A 23133-nucleotide genomic window follows, 5' to 3' on the forward strand; every position below is an offset into this window, starting at 1 on the left:
TACCTCATTGCTGCTTTCCTGTGGCGGATAGGAGATCAGCACCTGCTTCACGGCTGAGTGCCGAGCCGCTGCATTCGATGGGGTCATTTCTGCCCGGTTGAAACTGCCAAAAACCCATCTTGGTGATGTTTGGATACGATTCGATCCACACCGGTTCTTCAAGCTGTAAGTGCTGGTAAAGGCAGCGGTTAATGTGACATTGAGTGTCAGATATTGGGGAGGAGGGATAGAGAGAGAGAGAGAGAGAGCGAGATATTCATACGCCCGTCAGGCCTCTCTGTGGGAGGAGGGATAGACTGCGGTTGAGGTTTCCTGACTGTATCCAATCGAACCCATGGTCACGTGATATTCAAACCCCGGACCCACTCTAGTGAGCTATGTCATGTGACTGTGGCTGGTACAAATACTCTAGCCACACTGCTCGTCCAGGGACCCCTGCCCTTCCGGGGAGCGATATCTTGATAGTTTCATGTGCAGTTAAGGCCAGCTTGAGGTTGTCATTCCGTCCATATGCCGCAATAATTATTCAATCCATAAACTACAACGCAAATTGAGTTCGAGTCGATCATTATCACTCCCAATCTCTCCTTACCGGCCACCGACCCTTTCGCTACTCTCCACTGTCCTGCTCAACAATCGCCGGAACCCTTGTGGCAGCTCTCCTCATCCTCCATCTATCCAACACCGCGACCAACCCACTCCAACCCATCCTCCCATCCGCCCCACGATGATCTCCGACTCGCAGCTCTACAGCCTGGCGCTGTTCCTCGGCGGCGCCTCCGTGCTGCTCATCGTCCTCTACCACTACCTCGAAATCAACGCGGAGAACACCGATGACCTCTCCGAAGAGCGGAAGGCCGACGCGGTGCCGGTGAAGGCGGCGGGCAAGGTTAAGAGCTAATTTAATCGGTCGCGGATTTGGATTACGCGGTTATCACGATGGGGTTGAGGCGCTAGCTGTGCGTGAAGGCCGACGTCTGAGGGTAGAAGGCTTTTGCCACGGAAGAGGGGAAGGGGGATAGGTGGTGTTATTTTAGAGAGGAGGATGAAGAGGACAGATCATATTCGATGGGAACTAGGCATGTACTCCTAGTCGCGAACTAACAGGGACCTGGATTGCATTGCGTGGCGTCACGGAAGCTTGATTCGGCGTTGGAAACTACATGTGCTACAAGCCTGAGAGGATCGCATCCGTTAGCAGACCAATGCTTCCTCGAAACGGAGCGAAAAGTTAAAGCAAATGATATTGGCTTATTGACCCGTACCCGGCTGCTTAAATGTATCAAATCATATCCTACAAATTCGGTCGCAACTGCGCTTTCCCGTCCGTCGTGAAGGCTTTGAAATATTCCTCCAGCGCCTCTCCCGTCCCCGACCCTTCCACAAGCTTCACCACACAGCCCACGTACCCGTCCGGCCGAACGACGACCACGCCCCCGTCATCCCCAAAGCCCATCTTGGCGTGCGCCGCACCCACTGCGCCGTCCGCTAAACTCTCGGGCACGCGAATGTCGGGGACATCGTCCGCGTAGATGTGGTCCCTGTAGCTGGCGAAGAGATTCCCGGCCCCCAGAAGAGTCGACCTGCGCTCGGCGATGCGCGGCCGCGGCAGCGAGAAGATGGTGCAGATGGAGAAGAACGCCGAGTGGACGTTGTGTGGTTCGTGGTGGGAGACCCGGTGGCTAGGCAGGAAGGAGAAGCGCTGGTAGAAGGACTTCGGGTGGGCGAGGTATTGCGCGAGGGACTGGAGGGCGCGGACGGAGGAGCTGGGGGCATTGCTGGAGTCGCGGTAGGGTTTGCCGCCGAAGATATAGATCCGGTACGACCCGTTGAGCGGGATCTCCTGCTCGAGGTGCACCTCGTTGGCATCGGCCACGCGAGTCACTGTCGATGGGATCAGAATGCGGCCAGTTCGCAGGGTGGTCGCCTCAGGGTGGCGGAGGAAAAGGTGGGATTTGGCTGAGTGGCTCGGACACCAGTTGAAGACATTGGAGCCATACGCAACACCGTATCCGCTAGTAAACTCGCAGCCGGCTTTGAATGTCTTGACGAAGTCGTTCTCCTCCAGCTCGCTGGCCTGGTGGGCCGAGCCGATTTCGCCCGCGGTGGGAGGTCGTGTTGAGAATAGCTTGGCGTATTTGGCATCGAATGAAAGCAGGTTCTGCGCTACGGATTTCCTTTCGGGCTCGTAGGTGGAAAGGATGGACCGGGGGGAGAAGTCGGATTCGACGTGGTGGATCTTCCAGGCGAGGTTCGCCGCGTCCAGAAATGCGGTGTTCATCCCTTGACCGGCTTTTGGCTAGAGGGTGTTAGGAGCTGCTTATATGACCACCGATTGGAAAACTTACGCTATGCGTGTGGCAGCAGTCACCACCGAGGAAGACACGTTCGTCAAGTGTATACTTTGATGCGATGCCTTGTCCAATAGGGTACACCGAGTACCACTCGACGCTATCCCACTCGAGGTAGTAGGGTTTCAAGATCTGTTTCGCTTTTTCTTGCACCTCTTTCTCCGTCGCCGTTTTCCGAGGGTTGAAGTCCGGATCTGTTGAGGAGGCAATCTGAATGTACAGCCGGACCATGTTGTCCTCCCTTGGAATGACCATGATCGAACCGGCATCTGAGTGGATCGTACATTTCATCTGTTTTCGATGTCAGAATTCTGGAAACGCAACTAGAACCGCTAGCATACCTTGATGTCGGGGAAGTTAGTCCGCACCACACCATCCATGACGCCCCATACATTGGAGATGGGGTCCCCAAAGTCCATCTTCACGCCAAGCCGCTCTCGAATGAAGCTCCGAGCCCCTTCTCCGCTGAAAAGATACTTCGCACGAACCGTCTCCTTGCCCTTCTGCTCTCCATCGACATGCTGGATTGTTACGGACACCGGATAAGTCGGGTCGTGCCCATCGTTCTCGAAATCGGTGATTGTCCACGGTCTCTGGACCGATGTTCCATTCGTTTCCATGTCCCCGATGAACGCTTGCTCGATGTGTCCTTGATGCAACAGCGTTGTGAACGGGTATCTCGCGTCAATGAACTTCGGGCAACTTGCCCAAGTCCCTGTTCGATGGATCCCCTGGTTGCCTGCGGCCGGGTCCCAAAACGCAACCTCGTACACCTTCGCCGGATGATGGGCCATTATGGCTCGTTTTAAGCCCATATTCCGTAAAAGGTCAAGGGATCGCGGTTGAATGCCATCGGCACGTCCGGTGGCTGTTGGTTCCGGCCTGTTGTCGATATGCTTGATCTTGTAACCCCACCTCGCAAGGCATGTACTTAGCATCAGGCCAACCGGACCTGCGCCAACGATGACAATGTCATATTTATCCGCGGAAGCCATAGCAGAACGAGAGCCTCAAGGCGCACTTCTATGCTCTGGATACCCAAAATCTTAGGTGTTAAATAAAGAGAAAGTCGACAATCTCCGAAAAAATGTACAGCGAAGAGAAATGACAAATATATAAGATGAATAGCCGCTAGAAAGAAACTTGGAGACCATATGAAAGTCCCAGTGAAGCTCTTAACTCTTCATGGGCTCACCTGGCGGCGCGAACGATCAATATAAAGCGCCGATCGCCATACGGCGTATGTTGAGGTCGAGTGCCGTAACATTTGCCAATGTAATTAACTCGAAGCTAAATGGCCGGATCCCGCATGCGCAGGGCGGGGGGTTAGCTCGTAACCGCGCACCGAAAGATGGATGTTGTAAACCGGATGATGACATCGGTATCTGAACGTGTCGCATATCGATGCCGAATCCTCTGCCCGAGTCTGGAAGGAAGGCATCCAGGCATTCAGGCAGCCACAAGGAGTCAGATCCCGAGTTTCGAGCGAGACCACCGGGTCTACGGGGTCATCATCAATTCATCCATCATCTAGTTTCCACAAGTTGGTGGAATACTCCTTCGTTCACGGTTCGTAGTTCATAAGTTCGCACGCAGACCGCCGTCCATCCACCGTTCGCCTCCATGATCCACTACCCCGTGGGGCAACCACGAGTCCATCTCGAATTCTCCATGTTCACACGTCGCAGTAAGCCAGCAACAACCCGGACCGAAGTTGGAAACTCTCTAGTCGCCATGATCGGGATTGTCGGACATATACCGGACATACTTGGAGAACTCGGTGCGCGAACGGTTATGTGGAGGATGTCGCTCTCTTCGATTCCCTGCGCAAATCATCGTGTCTGCACTCTGAAGTCTGAAGCAGTGTTCCTCATCACTTGGTCATCCCCACACATCCTCCCTGGATGTTATGAAGATCGGGCCATCTGGGTGTGTCTTCAGCCTTCAAGTTTCTATGGATGGCATCGAGATGGATCATGTACGGGTAGATCCTCCTGTCATTAGGCCAGGCTGGAAGGGATAAGGTCTGCGGTAGGTAATGGTAATGAAGGCGGGACCCGCCATTTCGCATTGAGATGAGATGAGACGCTGGAATTTAATTTGCATCTTTAAGTCAGATTGTCTATGGATGTACACCACAAATAATTACCAGTATTATTCCGCAAGTTCCTTAAAGCACTGTACCCTCAAGGTCCGCAGAGCCAGGCTTTTCACTCAGGGTCCTTTAGGCTCCTCAGACGGTCTTTCTTGAGCTCATAGCAGAGCCACCAATATTCGTCATGATCATATTACTAACTAATGCATGGAAGTTGAATTCCTAGTACGTGAACACTTCGGCTCTATCACCAACTCACGATAAGTATCAACCTGAACACCTTCAATGGAGATCGGAAATCCAGCCTGTGATTGGCCCATTTCCACCGGAGTTAGACCGAATTGTCCAAGCTGGGGTCCAGCCGGAGCTGTCTCTAGAATTAGTAAAGTCGAATTTAGTCATGATTCTGTGAAGTCCATGATGACGCCAGGAATTCCTAAGCATCCAACTTCCTCAACAGACGTATACCAGGCGGAGCTGGGTTAGATATTGCTTCACCATGAGTTTCCAGCCGATGTTATGCCTGTAAATTCCATGGTGTCCAATGCACCCCAGGCGACGGTCCCTAGGACGACCCCCCGCCAGTCCAAATGTACGACTCACCTACCCATCCTCTAGACATAGACCCTGAGATATCCGATGCTAACTACATCCACAGCAGCATTCCATTTCACCGCCGGCGCCGTCTCAGGCGTCTCCAGCGCCGTCCTCCTCCAACCCTTCGACCTCCTCAAAACCCGCCTCCAACAATCCTCCCACGCCCACCATTCCCTCCGCACTCTCCTCACCTCCATCTTCACCCCGCCGCCGTCCGCCACCCACCCCCACCCCTCCCCCCTCCGCCAACTCTGGCGCGGCACCGCCCCTTCCGTCCTCCGCACTGGCGTCGGAAGCGCCCTCTACTTCGGCTCTCTAAACCTCCTCCGCCGCGAATGCGCCCACCGCAACATCGGCACAGTCGCCGCCCCCTCCTCCTCCTCCGCCCTCCCGAAGCTCACCCCGTCCACGAACCTCCTCACCGGCGCGATCGCCCGCGCCGGCGCCGGCTTCGTGCTCTCCCCCTTGACCATCCTGAAGGTGCGCTTTGAGTCGTCGCTGTATGGGTATACGTCGCTGGCGGGTGGGGTGAAGGAGATCTTGGGGAGGGATGGGGTGAGAGGGTTCTTTGCGGGCGCGGGGGCCACGGCGTTGCGGGATGCCCCGTATGCGGGATTATATGTTGCGTTCTACGAGGCGTCGAAGGCGTCGATGTCGCGGGTCCTCGTGAGGCCATCCATTGCGGTGAGACCGGAGACGGGGGACGCGAAGGTGTCGGGAGGGGTGGCGGCGGGGGTGAACTTCGGGAGCGGGCTGCTGGCGGCGGTGGCAGCGACGGGGCTGACGAATCCGGTAGATGTGCTGAAGACGCGGGTGCAGGTGGATCCGGCGCGGTATCAGAATATGGTGCGGTGCACGGGGATATTGTTGCGGGAGGAAGGGTGGAGAAGCTTTTTTGATGGGCTGGGGTTGCGGATGGCGAGGAAGGCGTTGAGTAGTGCGTTGGCGTGGACGTTGTATGAGGAGTTGGTTAGGAGGGCGGAATTACATTTGGAAGACGGGTTGGCGTAGTAGACGATGGTTGGAAATCTCCTACTTGGCATGACATCTACACGGCGTTCCGGTAGAGGTCGAAACTCAAGACGTGGCGTTCCTGTTTAATCTCGACTATCTGGGGGACGAAATCTTGGGAAGACGGATGAATGGTGGGGAAACACTACTTTCCTCAACATGAGGCAACAATTTGAGTTGACCTGTATGATACTTGTAGATTAATACATACAGATTAGACTCAACACACGAATCATAAAGTGTTAAACGAGAGTGGAGAATCGAAGACAAGGAATCCCAATGCGAAGGAAGAGAGACCCAAAAACGACTGCGGAAGGCGATGAACCCAAAGCATCCAAATAGCAGGGAGTTGGGTCGACCGATCGACCCGCCACGCTGTATGACTGGCATTATAACTCATATCGCCGTTATCGCCCCTTTGCCAGATGCGGCCGTAGCTATCATTCCATATATCATTTTACCTCGTTTACCACATCCCTCCGAGGACGTGGACCCGTTTGGGGCTGGATTCACGTACCCGGCTGCGAGAGCGAGAGCGAGAGGTGCCCCGACGCCTCACAAACGCATACTCAGGCTTCTTACTGCGATCGGACGTCTCGATGAGGAGCTTGGTATTGCCACCGCGGAGGCGACGAGTATGCTCGAAAAGGATGTCGGTCTCTTCGCTATCGAGCTCCTGCTTCAGAATGATGAAGTCGGAGTCGGTCTGTGGTCGGTGATGTCAGCAAACCAGTGCAGAGGCAACGGATGGGGGGGGATGACGTACGTCGTATTCCCACGGGATCTGATAGTACTTCAAGGTGTCGATGCTCAGATCCTTTCTTTTCACTTTGATGAACGTCGGCTTCTCCTTCGTGATCAGCGCGGTCGAGGAGGTGATCGTCGTCGTGTGGTTATGGTTGTGGGCGTGGTTGTGTAGGCCATACCTGGGCGCCTTCGGCCCCTGCCCGAGCTGGAGTTTCTCGGCCTTCGACGGATCCACCATGGCCTCGATCTGGTTCTCCTGGAAGCCGAATTTTGCCAGCCGTTTATGCATCTCCTCAGTGAGCTTCGCTTCGGCCTCCTTTTCCTCGCGCTTCTTCTCCTCCTCTTTTGCCTTGAGCTTCGCCAGCAGCCGCTCCTCTTCTTCCTTTTCCTTCCGTTTGGCCTCTTCCTCCTCAAGCTTCAGCTTCAGCCGCCATTCGTCCTTTTCTTTTTGTCGACGGCGCTGCTCCTCCTCGTACTCTCGAACCGCTCGCGTTGCCCCCTCTTCCCGCTCGCGTTTCTCGTCCGCCTCTTGCTGTCGGAATTTGGCCATCGCCGCTTTGCGGTCTTCTTTCTCCTGAGCTTCTTTTGCCTTGTACCTCGCGACCGCCGCTTTCCGGTCCTCCTCCTCTTGAGCTTCTTGGGCCTTGTACTTGGCGATCGCCGCCTTCCTCTCCTCTTCCTCCTCCAAGTCTTTCGCCTGGGATTCTAGTAGAATCTGCTTCCGCCGGTTCGCCTTTTCTACCGCCTCGAGGTCTTTGGTCTTCTTGGCTAGCTCTAGCTCTCGATCCATCTGCGCTCGGGCCTCTGACCGACGATACTCCCATTCCCTCCATGCGTTTGCGTTGGCAGCCTGTGCTGAGCTGGCCTGGTTGACCACGTTCACCGTGTCCGATTCTCTCCCGCGGCTTCGACCGCGCAACTCGCGGCGAATGTCGGCCAGCTCGTCGGCGACGGCATCGTCACGGACCGGTATGCGGCCACGGTATCCGTAATTCGGGGAGGGCGCCCGCTCGTGGTGATAGTCTTCTTGGGCCGTGATGTTGTGAATTTGAATGTTTGGGGCGGGAGGCGCGCCCTGTGAGCGGGATCGGTGGTGCGACGCCATGCCATGGTGGGCAGCGGGGTTGAGATAGTTATAGGTAGGCCGGGGAGGAACGTGGCCGTAGCCGCGGCCGGCGGTGGTATAGCGCCAGTATTCGTCCTCTTCGTATGACATCGTGGCGGATAGAGCCGTTAGTCCGCCGAAGTTAGACGAAGATGTCGGGTATCACTATGCTCTTGCGTATGGGTGAAGGGCGGCAGATCCGAGAATGTTGTGCGTAGCCTAGGATGTGAAGCGGTTGATCCAAAAATGAAGATTCACAAGAGAAGAGGATAATAAGCCAACAACGTAGTATCGCGGTCTGGTGACCGAAAACCCCGGGAACGGATGAAGACGATTCCAGCTGAGTTGCAGAGGATGACCCTAGAGGATCGGGGCGCACAAAGACGACGAGGAGGGGTTGGAGACGGAAAATTCTGGACCAGTGGGGACACCAGTCTTGTGGACGAATTCCAGGCTTTCAAGGTGACAAAGGGCAGTGGTGCAGCTGAGGCGGATGGCGGTGTTCGTGCAATGGAAACGTGCAAACTGCAAGGAGACCAGTCGCCACAGATCAGTCAGTCCGATTAGCGGAGCGTTGGGGCGTGATCACGATAGAGCGGGGTGACTTAGTTATCGGCTGACAAGGGAAGATAGGGCTGTGATCTGCAACGGAGGGACTCCCAAACCAAAAATGAACAGTACTGGTACAGCGAAGCAGCGAACAGACTGTAAGGTAAGGTAAGGTCAGGTAGGGATGGGAGATCAGCCTTATAAAGCAGAAGACGATGAAGCTCTGACGGTCGGTCAGGGTCAGTAGATTGCTTGAATGGGGGGCAGATGTGTGCGAAACGGCGAAAAGAGGTGCAGATTTAGCTTCACCAAGTGTGCTGCCGATATGTACCTCGCTTTGCGATTAACAAGGGACACGCCTGTCCGCCGTTGCACTTGTACGGGGTACGGATCGTGAATATTTCCAGTCGGGTTCGTCACCCAGGGCTGGACTAAATCAAAAAACAGATCCAGCGACCCATCCAAGTCCCAGCCTCGTGGCATGGGTACTCGGGGTTGCCGCCAACGAATCCTATTAATCACTAAGCCCTGTAGAGCCTCGAGGAATATTCAAGATGTTGACGAATTCAGGCGGCTGGAGGACGCTATCCCTAAGCATTGTTGGTGGCATGGGGGCCAAAACTCACCTTTCCCCGTCACTGCACCATCCATCCCCAGTTCTGTTGGATCTTATGAGGCCCTTGCCCCTCACTCCGAGGGTGTTCCAGCCTTCCTAGCGTTAGCGAGTGCCTCGCACACACAGCTGGAGGGTTTGAGTGCTTGATAGACTCTCCTGCGTAACTCTCTCCGACGTTGACAGCTGCGGCCAGATCTGAGCGGGACGTTCCGACTTCCCGTCTTCCCCTCTCTCTGAATATGGTTGACAGACTGGACTGTACCGTAATTCGTAACTATCTAAGCAAATCAGGCTGGTTGAAAACCTTTGGTTCTACGCATCAGGCTAGACAGAATTGGTGTCCGGTGTGTCCCCCCGCCATCCCGCTTTTTTCTAAACCCGCTTCCCTCCATGCACACTCTGCTTGCGCCGCCCAAGTCCAGAAACCATTTTTGGGCAGCTAAAGAGGGAAGAAACCACCTGATTTCCATAAGCAAGGTCGATGGACGACATCTTGAAACTGTAGTTACTTCAGCAGCATATCGGGCTATCTGTTACTTGCGACAGTGTGCTTCTAATCAAACCCAATCTGACATAAACCGAATGTTAGGGTGGGAAACGCTCGTTCGGGGGCACTGTGCTGTGGGTACTGGGTACATGATATTGGAGAAAGGAAACCAAGAATATCGGGTCATCAACCCTGATCCACCTCTCCGAGTCTCTTAAATCCGGACAACTGGACTCGTTTCCCTTTTGTATTAAGTAATCAATGTAGCAGGTGTTTAGGGGATTGACTGCACGACGCATGGGTTGGATAGGTACATATCATTCTTAGAAATACAATGTTGATATGAATGGGTAAAATCCTTGTTCTTCCTTGCGAATATTGCAAGACATCGAGGCGCGGTGCAGAATGTGCACATTTTTAATGGCTTAGCCCGTCTGATATCTGTCCACATTCGGTCCATAGGATACACAACGGCTGGCGATCGCATCGTGCGGTACCTATATCTCGAGGACGAGCGGCCGCCAGTGATCGCAGTACTTCTGCCCAACGCCATCTCATACTCCCGATCGCCACACTGACCGCACCTAGAGAGGCACGAGGCCCCAGGCGCGACCCTCACCCCCTCCCCCCACACGCGCTGCAGATTTCCGACGTCCTGAAGGTCCGACGAGGCGGACGCTCATCATCCTCTGGACCGACCGAGCAGCTGCTCCAAGTTGTCGATGCTGTTCTTGTACGTCGTTTCGAGGTAGTGCAGCTTCTTTTCCAGGTTCGTCATGTCGGACTTGAGCCCTTCGGTTTCGGATTGGAGACGCTTCTTGACCGCGGGTGCGGGGGTCTCGATGAACCTGTTGGGGCGGTCAGGATGGAGACTTGGAGACAAGAGAACACGCGGCTGAGGGAAATTGAGGTCGTCGCTGAAGTCATTACGCAAGCGGCGACGCTTGACACATGATCGGATTGACGAGGCGCTCCATATGATCGAAATCAAAAAAGCACCTACATCTTTCCCACCCCCTCATAGACTTTCGTCTCGACTGGCAGTGATTCCACCTCTTTGGCAGTGAGTTGGAGCATCCGACTCTCGCGTGACTTCGCCGCCATCTGCGACTTCACGATGGAAATCTGCTGCTGCGAGAACGAGGCCTTCTGCTCGATCTCAATCAAGATCTGTAAGGTCGTGTTAGTCTTCTATATTCCCGTAGTGTCGGCAGTCGATGGAGGAACTCACCTTTTGCAGTGCCTCATTGGGAATCGACATGGTGGTTGATATGACCCCAGTTCAGGTCTCGATATTCTCAATATCCTCACAGCAAGATGACGCGGTCCTGGGATGATTCTCTGTCCCTGTGCCTCGTTCACATGCAAAAGCGGCGAAGAACCGTATGAAATTTGTTTCAGAGCCCGTACTTCTGGTGCATGCGTCCGTACTACTGGATGGGCTTGTGCAATGGAGGAAGGTAGGGAACAAATTGCTGGGCTCAGATTCGCCGAACACAGGGATTGGGGCTTTATTTTCGGCCCATGGAGCTTCTCCAGGAGCTGCCAGCAGGTGCCTGTCACCGTGTCACGGCTTACTCACGGGGGTGGGTTGTCCGATCTTCCACCGATCTTCCTGGGCTGGTATGACGATTAACCACCACCACCCTCCATCTGGGTTGCTACTCCCACGGTTCGTCACGAAGCCTGATTCAACCTGAAATGCAACTACCGAATTCTGGCCAGCATGTTCTCTCCTTCAGCCCATTGCTCTTCTCTCAGCTTCAAGATGTTTCGTAACTTGGTCAACTGTCTGCATCTCCATCTGTCATTGCTTATCCCTCCATAGTCATTAGAAATCCAATACTATTTCATGCGCATTTAAACCGCCGGTCCCCGCTGTCGCGCTCTAGTCTAATCCTCCTCCCGCCGCCATCCGGAGGGTTGCTGAGCTTTTTGTTTATTTACAACCGCCTCGCCTGCTGCGATCGGTCTGGCGACAGTATCTCTTCCAAGGACCAAAGCCAAACCATCTGAGATGGTGTCCTGGCTCCCGTCCGTACCGTACCCTCCAGCCCGGGATGGCTTTTGGTCGCCAGTGACGTCGACCTTGAATTGGTGTGAGGAGGTGGGATACCCAACATCTCCTAGACATATTTGTATAGAAGGCCAGACATTGACAGACGTAGGATTATTATGCGACCATATACGCGGCCGAGATCGTCAATACATTCACGAACTTCCTGTTCATAGTCTTGGGTATCCATGGCGTTGTCAACTGCCTCCAGAACAAGCATGACAAGGTATTCCTCGTTACCTTTGGCGGCTATCTCGTCGTAGGAATCGGAAGTTTCTTCTTCCACTCGACCCTCACATGTACGTATATCGCTCGCATTGTTCCTGTCAAGTTCGGCGACTGATGCGCATATGTTCTAGATCCAATGCAGCTCGTCGACGAGCTTTCCATGATCTACACCACCTGCATCGTGTGCTTCGCAACCTTCGCTTTTGGCAGGTCCACGCGGAATTCGATTCTCTTGGGGACCTTCCTCCTTGGCCTCGCGCTCTTTATCACGGGATACTACCATTACCTGCAAGACCCGACCTTCCACCAGAACGCCTATGCATTCCTCACAGCCGTCGTCGTCTTTCGGAGCATGTACGTGATGGAACATGAGCTTCGCCCCACACGCAGGAACCGGAACAAATTGCTAGGGAAGCCCGAGGTGGGCGGAAAGCCGAACGGCGAGCGCACCAAAATGGACGCCGCGGAGCACGCGCGGATCGACAAGCGGGATTTAGAGATCTTGAACACGATGTGGAGCATCGTCGCGGTTGGGCTGAGCGTGTTCCTGGGAGGGTTTCTCATTTGGAACTTGGACAACTGGTATTGCCCCAGCCTGCGCTCGTGGAGACGGGAGATCGGGTTGCCGTGGGGGATCGTCTTGGAGGGACACGGATGGTGGTAAGTACTAGGACCGAACCTGGCATGTGGATGCGGACTCACCATACCACAGGCATCTCATGACGGGAACGGGAGCGTACTTCTACATTGTCTGGTGCACCTGGCTGCGACATTGCTTGAGCGGGAGGCAGGACGAGTACGATTTGGTGTGGCCAAGCCTCTTCACGTCGATCCCTACTTGTGTTCTGAAACGGCCGGCTGGGAAAGAGAATGGGTTCGCGAATGGATATTGCAAAAAGTCTCAATAGACGGGGTTGGAGGTTCTCATGCTTGATGGCTTGGCCTCCTACATCGCGATCGGCATGTCCGGTGTGCCTGGCGTTTTCCTCATTTCTTCGCATACGATACCTATCTTACTTATCTTAATATCCGCCGAATAGACTACCATACCTTCCTTAGCATTGCGTCCTGGTATCAAGCAGGGTTTGAGTGTGTTACACGTTAAATAATGTGATTTTGTACAAGTAAACACTGATTAATGGTCTCGTGACTTGAGGCCCCTCAACTCCCACAGCCGAAGCGGGATTAGCTCGACGCTACAAGGAGTTAGAAGAGGGGCAACAGCTTGCAGTCAGCAGTGAGTGGTGCAGTGTGCACAGATGATAAACAACAGCACAACTGGTGGTGAATCAAGCGGCAGTCGCACACCGCTTCAGAGTTCAGGCCTCAGGCTCAGGGACATCACAACCCACCGCCCACCAAACCGGGAAAGGGCCAACCACGACCCTTCCTTCCAATCTTTCTTCCCACCAACACTCTCTCCGTCTCTCACACCTCACCTCTCCCCAATCTTTATCCTTCCACTACTCTCTCTCCATACCATCCGATCCGGTACCTCGATACTCCAGCTGCTTCTTTTGACCATCGCTGTCTCTTGTCCCATCGTTCATCGTCCGTCCATCCCTCAAAATGCGCGAAATCGTAAGTTGTCCCTCTCCCCTGGATCCTTGTTGTCACGCGTTCCATGGTCTCCTTAACCGGCCCTGGAGCCACACAACGACCCCTTCGCAACTATAATCGAGATCCTTTACTGATACAAGCTCTTGCCTCGCAATAGGTTCATCTCCAAACCGGCCAATGTGTAAGTTTCATCGCGCTCGCGTGGGTTCTCATGCTAACAGCTGTAGGGTAACCAAATCGGTGCTGCCTTCTGGTGGGTCCCAATATGTACACAAACCCTCGCTAGCGACCAACGATGCTGATACTGTTTGTTTTTGAAGGCAAAACATCTCCGGCGAGCATGGCCTTGACGGCTCGGGCGTGTAAGTGCCAATTTGAGCTGGATGCAAGTTTCTTTCTCGACCTAATCAGCCTGCAGCTTCAATGGCACCTCGGATCTCCAGTTGGAGCGCATGAATGTGTACTTCAATGAGGTAGGTTGATCTCGATCCGACAGTTGAATTCGAACTAACTGCCCGTCGCCAGGCTTCCGGCAACAAGTACGTCCCTCGTGCCGTCCTCGTCGATCTCGAGCCCGGTACCATGGACGCCGTCCGCGCTGGACCGTTCGGCCACCTCTTCCGTCCCGATAACTTCGTCTTTGGCCAGTCCGGAGCCGGCAACAATTGGGCCAAGGGTCATTACACCGAGGGTGCCGAGCTTGTCGATCAGGTCCTCGATGTTGTGCGTCGTGAGGCCGAGGGCTGCGACTGCCTTCAGGGCTTCCAGATCACCCACTCCCTTGGTGGTGGTACCGGTGCCGGTATGGGGACCTTGTTGATCTCCAAGATCCGTGAGGAGTTCCCGGATCGCATGATGGCTACTTTCTCCGTCATGCCGTCTCCCAAGGTCTCCGATACCGTCGTTGAGCCTTACAACGCTACCCTTTCCGTTCACCAGTTGGTGGAGAACTCCGATGAGACCTTCTGCATTGACAACGAGGTTAGTCATATGAGCTTCGGGTTCGGGAATCTTGCTAATATGGTGCCAGGCTCTGTACGATATCTGCATGAGGACTCTCAAGCTGAACAACCCCTCTTACGGCGATCTGAACCATCTCGTTTCCGCCGTCATGTCCGGTGTCACCACCTGCCTTCGATTCCCCGGCCAGTTGAACTCCGATCTCCGAAAGCTCGCTGTGAACATGGTTCCCTTCCCTCGTCTCCATTTCTTCATGGTTGGCTTCGCTCCTCTCACCAGCCGTGGCTCGCACTCCTTCCGTGCCGTGACCGTCCCGGAGCTCACCCAGCAGATGTTCGACCCCAAGAACATGATGGCTGCTTCGGACTTCCGCAACGGCCGCTACCTCACCTGCTCTGCCATCTTCCGTGGTAAGGTCTCCATGAAGGAGGTCGAGGACCAGATGCGCAACGTCCAGATCCGGAACTCCTCCTACTTCGTCGAGTGGATCCCGAACAACGTCCAGACCGCGCTCTGCTCCATCCCGCCGCGTGGCCTCAAGATGTCGTCCACCTTTGTTGGTAACTCCACCTCCATCCAGGAACTCTTCAAGCGTGTCGGCGATCAGTTCAGCGCTATGTTCCGTCGCAAGGCTTTCTTGCATTGGTACACTGGTGAGGGCATGGACGAGATGGAATTCACCGAGGCTGAGTCCAACATGAACGACCTGGTTTCCGAATACCAGCAATACCAGGAGGCCAGCATCAGCGAGGGCGAGGAGGAGTATGATGAGGAGGCCCCCCTTGAGCCGGAGGAGTAATTGACCTTCATACCGGAATTACTCATCATTGATGCCATCGGTGGATGGGTGTGATTGGAACTATGCTCAGACAACGATGTGTATGAGAAGATGGTCAAGGGTTCGAAACTACTAATGTTGCAATTCACTTTGATGTTTCTTGCGTGGTATGACCGATAGCGAGTAGCGAAAACCAAAATACCAGTATTCAATACACGATGCTTTTCGCCTATGTTCTTCACGTGCACGTCGAGAGGTTCCCGGAGGCGATGGAGTCGATGCACAGAGCGCCGCACTAGACTTATCCCATAGATGACCAATATCTACCTATCTCTCCACCCACTCGTCCATATTCCGATCTCCGGACTCGGCCCCACCGCACCCGGCACCGTCCTCGGCAGATCATCCGGGTTTTTTAACTGATAACTATAAAAATCACTCGCCTTAAACACCTTCTCCGGCCGCGCGCTCACCTCCCGCTTTCCGCGACAATCCTTGAACCGCACCTGATTACTCCGGATGGCCGCGGTCGCGTCCGCATGGAGCGGATCGTTCACGTCCTCGTAGTACGAGGCCTCAACGAGGAGCTGGGTGGCGCCGCGGGCGTAGGTGCCGTAGGCGGTCAGGTTGCGGAAGTAGTTATTGTACATATGGCAGTGCTGGAGGTTATCGGCACTGGGGTTGCGCTGGTTGGTGCTGTGGAAGAAGTTGTCGTGGATCTGTTGTGCGATGGTCAGTCGGGGTTTTATTCATTTTTGGTAGCGGAGGGGAGGAAAGGATCACGTACGGTCATTTTCGAGAGGACGTTGTCGGTCCAGCCGATCCCGAAGGCTTTGTTGTGCTCGGAGAACTGGGTGAAGGAGACGGTCACGTAGTTGGTGTCCTTGCGGAGATCGAGGAGGCCGTCCCACATTTGGGTGAACTGCGCGGATGAGTAACGATCACGATGCTAGGTCAACGGACTGACTTTGCAATGGTCGATCCAAATATTCGTCCCGCCGTCGACCTGGACGCCATCGAAGCTATGCCCAGGTTAGGCCACGCTGATCTATCCCTAACGTCCCAGAAACACTGACTCGTTCTGCTTCCCATCGTAGTCCGCCGGATTGTACGTCCCCGAAATCTCCAGATTCCGAATGATAATGTTCCTCTCATTCTTCACAGTCAAACCCCCGCCGGTAATCTTTCCCGCCCGTCCCACGCCGATGATGGTCTTATGGCTCTTGATGGGGATCTCATACCCAAACGGTTCGGACACCAGCGTCCGGTCCACGCGGATCACGTACGGTCCGTCCAGCCCGGCGTAGGCCTTGAGGTCAGCGTGTGTCGTCACGGTCACGATGGGCCCGCCCTTGCCACCGGTGGTGCCGCCGTTGAGCGACGCGAATCCCGGGGCGCTTTCTTCGCATTTGGCGCAGTACGCGGGGTCGGTCGGGCCTGCGAGGGAGAGGTGAGAGAAAAGGATGCTCGAGGCAGCAAACTTGAGTAAGGCTGAGGCCACGGCTCGCATCTTGAAAGCACTTAGGGAAACAGATGATGACTTCAACTCAAAATCCAATTTCAATAATGCTAAAATGCTAAAATGCTACTGGGCATCCTGGCGTCCTGGTGGCATGTCTCTGATATATTAGCACTCTGGGGAACCTCACCTCCAACCCCGCCAGGTGCATCACGTTCATCTCGTAATTTGGCTTTATCACTATAATGCCCTATCCATGTCATATCATTATTGAGATATATTATGATCAGATTGCGCCGCGAGATTCAAACTGTCATTACCATAAATGCGTGATGATGTCCGGGTTCGCTCAAGGCTCCATTTAGGTACAACAGCGACAGGTCGGGCAGCTGCATTGAGAACGAAGTGGATTGAGTAAAGTCGCAAACGGATGAATAACAAGACTCAGATTCGCGTATAATATAGAAAATATCTTGATCAGCATATTCGCCACCGCAAGAGTGAAAAACGAACTCCATCCAGCCGCTACCGGACGTTGCGCAAACTCGGGAGTTTAGATAGAATGGACGACTCTTAAGAATAAGTGAAAGGCCCTATATCAGGTGCAAAAACCTAAAATGAATTGAGATAATACTATGGTAACACTACAGAAGCCTGAATCGACTTTGACTCCGGACCTCTGGACACGACCTACCAAGGGAAAGGCTATCGAGAGATAAGAATGTAGAAAACGCATCTCAATCAAGATTTGATCCCGAGTTAATGACTACAATTCTCTCCAAAATGTAGAGCGAACCTTCATTGTCCTATAAGGATATCGATATTAGATGCAGTGATTGGGAGAAAGGCGTGAATGGGAAATAGTGGTCAAGTGGTGATGTACGATATCTGGCTGACTAATCCCTATTCACCTCCACGGCTCCACCTCCCACCAAACTCAAACCCCACTACATGTATTCGCAAGTCCGCTGCAGGTATTATTCGGTTTACTCCCCAATGACGACTTTCAACCTTTGATACCAATTCATCGGTCATCTTCCAAGTGCGAATACGCACTAGATCTGCTTGCAATTTAGCATCCTCTACTTTATATCCGTTTCTACAACCCATATCCTCCCTCCGTTCCGCCAAGATGCCTCCAAAGAACCAGAATCTGAAGCCCAAGTCCGAGAGGGTCACGGTGGACAAGGTACGGCCAAAAGTTGAGACTTTCAGAGAAGATCATGAGCTAATACAGTGGGCAGACCTTTGGCATGAAAAATGTGCGTCGATAAGCCCCTCCCCCATCCCCCATTTCGTGGCCTTATTGCCACTTCAGGCCGCGCCCACCACGTCTCTGCATGCGACAATCCTGACCGGACATTGCCTCCAATAGAAAAAGGGTGGTGCCGCCCAGAAAGCCATCAAGCAAATCCAATCCCAATCATCTAGTGCGAAGACCCCGGACCAGAAACGAAAAGAGGCCGAGAAAGCACAACGTGAGAAGGATAAGCTCGCCGCCGAGAAAGCGCGCAAGGAAGCCGCTGAACTGTTCAAGCCGGTGCAGACGCAGAAGGTTCCGTTTGGAGTGGACCCGAAAACCGTCTTGTGCCAGTTCCACAAGAAGGGAGTGTGCGAGAAGGGTATGTGGCCAGCACTTGCACATGAGGAGGAAAATCACTGACAACGGCATAGGGAAGCGATGCAAATTCTCGCACGACCTTGCTATCGAGCGGAAGACGGAGAAGCGGTCACTCTATACCACACGGGAGGAGGAGGAAGCAGAAGAGGAGACGAAAAAGGATGACATGACAAATTGGGATGAGGCGAAGCTACGGAGCGTCATCTCATCGAAGCATGGCAATCCTCAGACGACAACAGACAAAGTGTGTAAGCACTTCATCGAGGCCGTCGAGAACCAGAAGTACGGCTGGTTCTGGGTGTGCCCGAACGGCGGGGACAAGTGCATGTACAGACACAGTTTGCCACCTGGGTAAGTTGATGGGTTCCCCTCTCGAAATGGCCGCTGACAACCCCTTGCAGATTCGTCCTCAAAACCCGCGAACAGCGGCTGGCAGAGAAAGCCTTGATGGATAAATCACCCCTCGCCACGCTCACGCTCGAAGACTTCCTAGAATCCGAACGACACAAGCTCACTGGCACGCTGACGCCGGTGACCCCTGAGTCGTTCGCGAAGTGGAAGAAAGACCGGCTGGACAAGAAGGCGGCCGTCGAGGAGGCGAAGAAGATGAAGGACGCGACCGGCCGCATGCTCTTCGAGCGGGGCGATTGGCAGGCGAGCGATGACGAGGACGATGAGGAGCAGGATCCGGGCGCGTGGAATCTCGAGGCGCTGCGAAAGGAGACGGAGGCGCTACGGCAGAAGAAGGAGGAGGAGAGGCTCGGGCTGGGTGGTGCGCCAGGTGGGTCGGGGGGTACGGATGGCGACGGTGGGGGCGCGGCGGAACCATGAGCGGCAACTTGATATCACGATTAGATGGAGACGTCTTGGTGTTTTTGAGGCTTTCCCGCCCGATCCCCGTGGCCCATTCCCTGGCATTCTGAGTTCTGACATCGTAAACGATTTTCAGCGGCATGGTTTGAGATGATAGCCATATACGTGGCGTTCATAGGTATGATACAAGTCTCAAATCGAGCAGAGCAACCCGTGTTACTCACGAGAGCCCCCTTTCCTAATTTGACCCCTTCGTGCCTCGCTCCCGAAAAGTGTATTCAGAACCCCGGGGAACCCCGAAGTTATTCGCTAGTGATAAAGCATGCTGTCGCTTGGCTGCCCTTCAATCTGAATCGACCTCCTCCTCGAACCCCGCATCATCAATAAACCCCGCCCTCCGCTTCTCGTTCGCGAGCGTCGCGCCGCCTTTGTCAATGCCCGGCCCGATCAGCTCCTTCTTCCGTTCCAGCACCTGCACCGATTCCGAGGCCTTCTCCTCGGGCGTCTTCTTCCCAGGACCATGCAGTGGTGGCCTCCTGGGAGGTCTAGGCCTCGGTACTGGGCGGTGAGAAATCGGTGTTTCTCCAAAGTTGTCGGAAAGAGAAATGCGAGGAGTGACCTGTCTCCCCCGAGAATCTCTCAGATATACGTCCGATAACTCGGTGTCATAGTCTACGTGTTCGTCATCGTAAGGCATCTATCCGTCGAAACCGCTCGCTCCTCGATCGATCGCACTATTTTACTCACCTGAGACCCCGCTGACAGGGCCGTCGCCATGCGTCCATGACAGTGGAATCAGGTGTGAGTCGTCGATATGTTGCCAGAATAGCGGAAATGTCGAAAGCTCGGGGTACTTCCCGCAGCCTTGCCACGCGCACGCGAATTTGCGGCTGGCCTCGTCCGGCTTGCCATGCATCTTCAGGACATGCTTTTTCAACGTCTCCAAGTTATGGAGACTGGCGCCGCATCCTTTCCACCGGCACGCAAACTCCAGCCGCCCGGGGCTTCGCAGGCGTTTTGCGGCTGCGGGGGACTCATGTTGACCTAGACGGGCGTTAACCATCAGAATCCCACCCGTGCCAATTCGTGCAAGATGCGGACTGTGTACGGCACCGGAGTTTGTTGCAGCTTGAGATGGCGGGCCGGAGTGGTGTTGGCCTTGAACGGCTTTGGAGTGGATACTCTTCCTCCACCCAACTGGTCGACCTTTCTTTTTGACAGGGTTGCCGTCCGCATCAACTTGGTGGGAGCGAAATGCAGCGTAGCCCATACCGCCAGCTGGACCGGGGGAATTATTGATGGCTTGAGGCTTCGGTTTCGGATTCGGTTGCGACAAATGCGCACTGGGCCTGGCGCTGTCGGAATAATTGACGAAGTGAGATCCAGGTGCTTGTCTGCGTCCTGCAGGTGGAGGTCGTCCCCTCCGCGGTTTGATGCCCACGTGATGTGGCCGAGCTGACTCTGCAGAACCAACAGTTGTGACGCTCTGCTCACGCGGAACCAAGACATTCATGTTCACGGTTTCCTCGCCCTCGTCATCTGCATCAGATATCACCGAATCGGCATTATCTTGTTGAAGATCATCCGGCTCCCCGGGGTCAATAATGTTCCAGTGGAGCGTACTCAAATCGGAGTTGCCGTCGATTTGTCGCATATTCTGCCGCAAGGGTTCCAAGTGATAGTTGAGAGCTCGTAGGTCCGGCCACTTGCCGGTAGCAATAAGCACATCCCGCGCAATGGTCTTCACATTATAGTGTGACCGACGAATAGCGTCCTGTCGCTGAATTGGATCCGCTAGCTTCACATCGTCACTGATATGAGGTCGATACGTGTTGGACGCCAGAGTCGGCGCATTCATCACCATATGCATCTGCCCATTTTGATCCGCTTGACTCTGAATCTGAGGGTCGATGTTTGAAGCACCATTCACTACTTGGCCTTGGTTCGGACGTGGGTATGGAGGCTGGGTTGCGTATTGAACGGTATACGGGGCCAGTTTCATCATCTTCAACGGCGGTAGGTCGTCTTCATCACTGCTCATCATCGATAGATCCGCGATCTCGGAGAAGTTGCGTTTTCGTGCAGCTTCTTCCTTGGTTGCCGGTGGTTTGACTGGGTGTTTCTCGTCTAACCGAATGGGTTTGGGTAGCGTAGTAACCTTTGTCCTCGGCTTCGAGGAGGCAGGGGAGTCTACGCTACTTGCGATACCAGGACTTGGCTCCGGCCGGTTGACGAAGTATGGACTCTGAATAACACCCTGGCTTGGTTCGCCATAAGCGGGTCCACCTTGCCCTGGATGCGGGAATGAGCTGATATCCTGAGCTGATGGAAGCCACGGTGTCGCCTGCGTGTGCGGTTGAAGCGGAATCGGCGGCGGAATAGTAGGACTAGCTACGCCGTGGGGAGCAGCTGTCTTCTGTGGGGCTGCAGCATTGACATCCGGGGCTGCAGAGAGCAATGTCCTAGCAAAGGTGCCTCTTTCTAGGCGCAGCCCCATGCGTTCCAGTCGATCGCACAACCCGATATAAGATGGATTATCGTCTAGCATTGCGTGTACCAGTTCCTTTGTGACGGGATTTCCGGCATTGGTAGGGATGCCATTTAGGTACTGCGCCGCGGCCTCCGAGATCTTTCCCTTCTTTTCAATTGGCCAGACTGTCGTCCCCGGAGGTCTGGTAGACTTTTGGCCGGGTATAGGTGTGGATGTCGGGATCGTCGGGCAGGGAAGGGCGGGTGCAGGGGTGGGCCTTGCCTGAGCTGGCAAAGGTTTAGCACGGTTCGCCGCACCGAAACCACCCAGCGGCTTCGACGATTGTTTAGGCGCGGTGGATGACGCGGCCGGAGAGAGATCCGTCTTCGTCTCTGATAACATCTGGGCCAACAGAGACGGATTCTTCTCTTTCATCCGCGCCACGAGCGCCATGAACTGTGCCGCGTCGTCCTCTTCCACCGGTTTCTTCTTCTGCGTCTTCTTTTTCTTTGGCTCTGCGGTCTTGATGCGCCATGCTTCTTCCGCTTTGCGCTCGGCTTCCTTACGTGCACGTTCCGCTCCCTCTGCCTGTTTCTTCTCTTCGGCTTCTTGCGCTAACCGCTTCTCTTCATCTTCTTGCGCAGCACGCGTCGCCTCCTCCTCGGCTGCCTGTAACCGTGCCGCTTCGAGTCGACGCTGATGTTCGGCCCGGGGGTCGTAGACCTGTGTGGGGTCCACCGTAATGGCTTGTGGCTCAACCGGAGCAAACAACGAGGGGTGCATGCTTGATGCAGGTTGAGTGACAGCGGGCAACGTCCTGCTAATCAGCCATTGGTCACCGTAGCCGCGACTGACATTCTGAAGGTTCCTTGACGCTTGTAACTGGGCAGGACTTGTAGACCTCTGGATTGGATCTTGTACTCGTTGCGGTTGCTGAAGGTTCGAAATCGCGTGTTGACTTTGCTCGTGTTGTTGTCGATCATGCACAGAGGGCGACTGGCGTTGGTGACTTGTTACTCGTCCCGAAGAGACGGAGTTAACCGATGGCGGTCGTGCTTGACCGGCGTATGCATTTTGAGCAACCGAATAGTCTTGCGTTGTAGAATACTGCATTTGGGGCTGACGAGTCGTGTTCGCACTGCTTCCATAAGATGTAGTATTCCCCAAGGGATCAGTTGTGCAGATATTGGTGGCGTAGCCGGAGTTGTTCAAGGACAAATTGTATTGAGGGAGGCCAGAAGTGCGGATGCTGGTGGTTCTGGTCTGGTCTGAATTACTGATTCTCGGCGCGCCCACTGAGGTTCCGTACGCGGTGTGGTTTCCATCTGCCCTATACCAAGGGTTCGAACCATATGAGTTACCGCTAGCCGTCGCAGTGTGCTGGTATTGCGAGGAGGCGGTCGAGGTTGGATACGAATGTCCTTGCGATTGTTGGTAGGTATTGTATACCGCTTGGCCCGTTTGGTGCGTGTTATGGCCGAAGTAATTCGGATATTGTGACATGACAAAAAGTACTCGACGCTCCACCGTCGCACCTTCCGTTCGCGACTAGTTGCTAGTATGTTGGTCATTTCGAAGCCTACTAGATGCGATCATGGTGAATGCAATGCGCAAGGGAACATGAAATATG

General features: G+C 54.4%; 10 protein-coding genes across 10 annotated transcripts; 5 read left to right on the forward strand and 5 right to left on the reverse strand.

Moving 5' to 3' along the window:
• The first annotated feature begins 471 nt into the window (after positions 1-471).
• P152DRAFT_460430 (uncharacterized protein) lies at positions 472-1311 on the forward strand. The gene has a single exon (XM_033679908.1). It carries the CDS (start codon positions 728-730, stop codon positions 899-901), a length of 174 nt encoding a protein of 57 aa, XP_033531956.1. The 5' UTR covers positions 472-727; the 3' UTR covers positions 902-1311.
• P152DRAFT_94815 (uncharacterized protein) lies at positions 1098-3441 on the reverse strand. Its single transcript, XM_033683374.1, has 3 exons — positions 2693-3441; positions 2349-2642; positions 1098-2299 (listed from the first exon to the last, which is right to left on the reverse strand). The coding sequence occupies exons 1-3, from the start codon at positions 3344-3346 to the stop codon at positions 1295-1297; spliced, it is 1953 nt and encodes a 650-aa protein (XP_033531957.1). The 5' UTR covers positions 3347-3441; the 3' UTR covers positions 1098-1294.
• A 1539-nt stretch (positions 3442-4980) lies between these two features.
• Positions 4981-6054, forward strand: P152DRAFT_475556 (mitochondrial carrier; the record flags this gene model as incomplete). The annotated part of the gene is made up of 2 exons (XM_033681427.1): positions 4981-5038; positions 5105-6054. The coding sequence occupies 2 exons, from the start codon at positions 4981-4983 to the stop codon at positions 6052-6054; spliced, it is 1008 nt and encodes a 335-aa protein (XP_033531958.1).
• A 48-nt stretch (positions 6055-6102) lies between these two features.
• P152DRAFT_491214 (uncharacterized protein) lies at positions 6103-8017 on the reverse strand (the record flags this gene model as incomplete). Its single annotated transcript, XM_033682162.1, has 2 exons — positions 6103-6760; positions 6821-8017. The coding sequence occupies 2 exons, from the start codon at positions 8015-8017 to the stop codon at positions 6521-6523; spliced, it is 1437 nt and encodes a 478-aa protein (XP_033531959.1). The 3' UTR covers positions 6103-6520.
• Positions 8018-10258: 2241 nt separating this feature from the next.
• Positions 10259-10819, reverse strand: P152DRAFT_382084 (Prefoldin; the record flags this gene model as incomplete). Its single annotated transcript, XM_033675751.1, has 3 exons — positions 10259-10406; positions 10562-10728; positions 10790-10819. Coding segments are annotated over 3 exons (345 nt in total), but the record flags the coding sequence as incomplete, so codon positions are not given.
• Positions 10820-11575: 756 nt separating this feature from the next.
• P152DRAFT_401284 (alkaline phytoceramidase) lies at positions 11576-12750 on the forward strand (the record flags this gene model as incomplete). The annotated part of the gene is made up of 5 exons (XM_033676602.1): positions 11576-11665; positions 11727-11913; positions 11974-12263; positions 12312-12502; positions 12555-12750. The coding sequence occupies 5 exons, from the start codon at positions 11576-11578 to the stop codon at positions 12748-12750; spliced, it is 954 nt and encodes a 317-aa protein (XP_033531961.1).
• Positions 12751-13298: 548 nt separating this feature from the next.
• Positions 13299-15324, forward strand: P152DRAFT_460436 (beta-tubulin). The gene is made up of 7 exons (XM_033679909.1): positions 13299-13423; positions 13560-13583; positions 13630-13655; positions 13723-13764; positions 13821-13875; positions 13928-14383; positions 14433-15324. The coding sequence occupies exons 1-7, from the start codon at positions 13412-13414 to the stop codon at positions 15159-15161; spliced, it is 1344 nt and encodes a 447-aa protein (XP_033531962.1). The 5' UTR covers positions 13299-13411; the 3' UTR covers positions 15162-15324.
• Positions 15325-15463: 139 nt separating this feature from the next.
• P152DRAFT_475561 (pectin lyase-like protein) lies at positions 15464-16650 on the reverse strand (the record flags this gene model as incomplete). The annotated part of the gene is made up of 4 exons (XM_033681428.1): positions 15464-15859; positions 15928-16062; positions 16108-16162; positions 16217-16650. The coding sequence occupies 4 exons, from the start codon at positions 16648-16650 to the stop codon at positions 15464-15466; spliced, it is 1020 nt and encodes a 339-aa protein (XP_033531963.1).
• A 1024-nt stretch (positions 16651-17674) lies between these two features.
• On the forward strand, positions 17675-19294 carry P152DRAFT_460439 (zinc finger-containing protein). The gene is made up of 5 exons (XM_033679910.1): positions 17675-17788; positions 17844-17861; positions 17975-18221; positions 18274-18571; positions 18622-19294. The coding sequence occupies exons 1-5, from the start codon at positions 17732-17734 to the stop codon at positions 19049-19051; spliced, it is 1050 nt and encodes a 349-aa protein (XP_033531964.1). The 5' UTR covers positions 17675-17731; the 3' UTR covers positions 19052-19294.
• An 82-nt stretch (positions 19295-19376) lies between these two features.
• On the reverse strand, positions 19377-23006 carry P152DRAFT_475563 (uncharacterized protein; the record flags this gene model as incomplete). Its single annotated transcript, XM_033681429.1, has 2 exons — positions 19377-19705; positions 19781-23006. 2 exons carry the CDS (start codon positions 23004-23006, stop codon positions 19377-19379), a joined length of 3555 nt encoding a protein of 1184 aa, XP_033531965.1.
• Between the last annotated feature and the right edge of the window lie 127 nt (positions 23007-23133).

Source organism: Eremomyces bilateralis (assembly GCF_010015585.1).
Source record: "Eremomyces bilateralis CBS 781.70 unplaced genomic scaffold P152scaffold_18, whole genome shotgun sequence".
Taxonomy (NCBI): Eukaryota; Fungi; Ascomycota; class Dothideomycetes; order Eremomycetales; family Eremomycetaceae; genus Eremomyces; species Eremomyces bilateralis.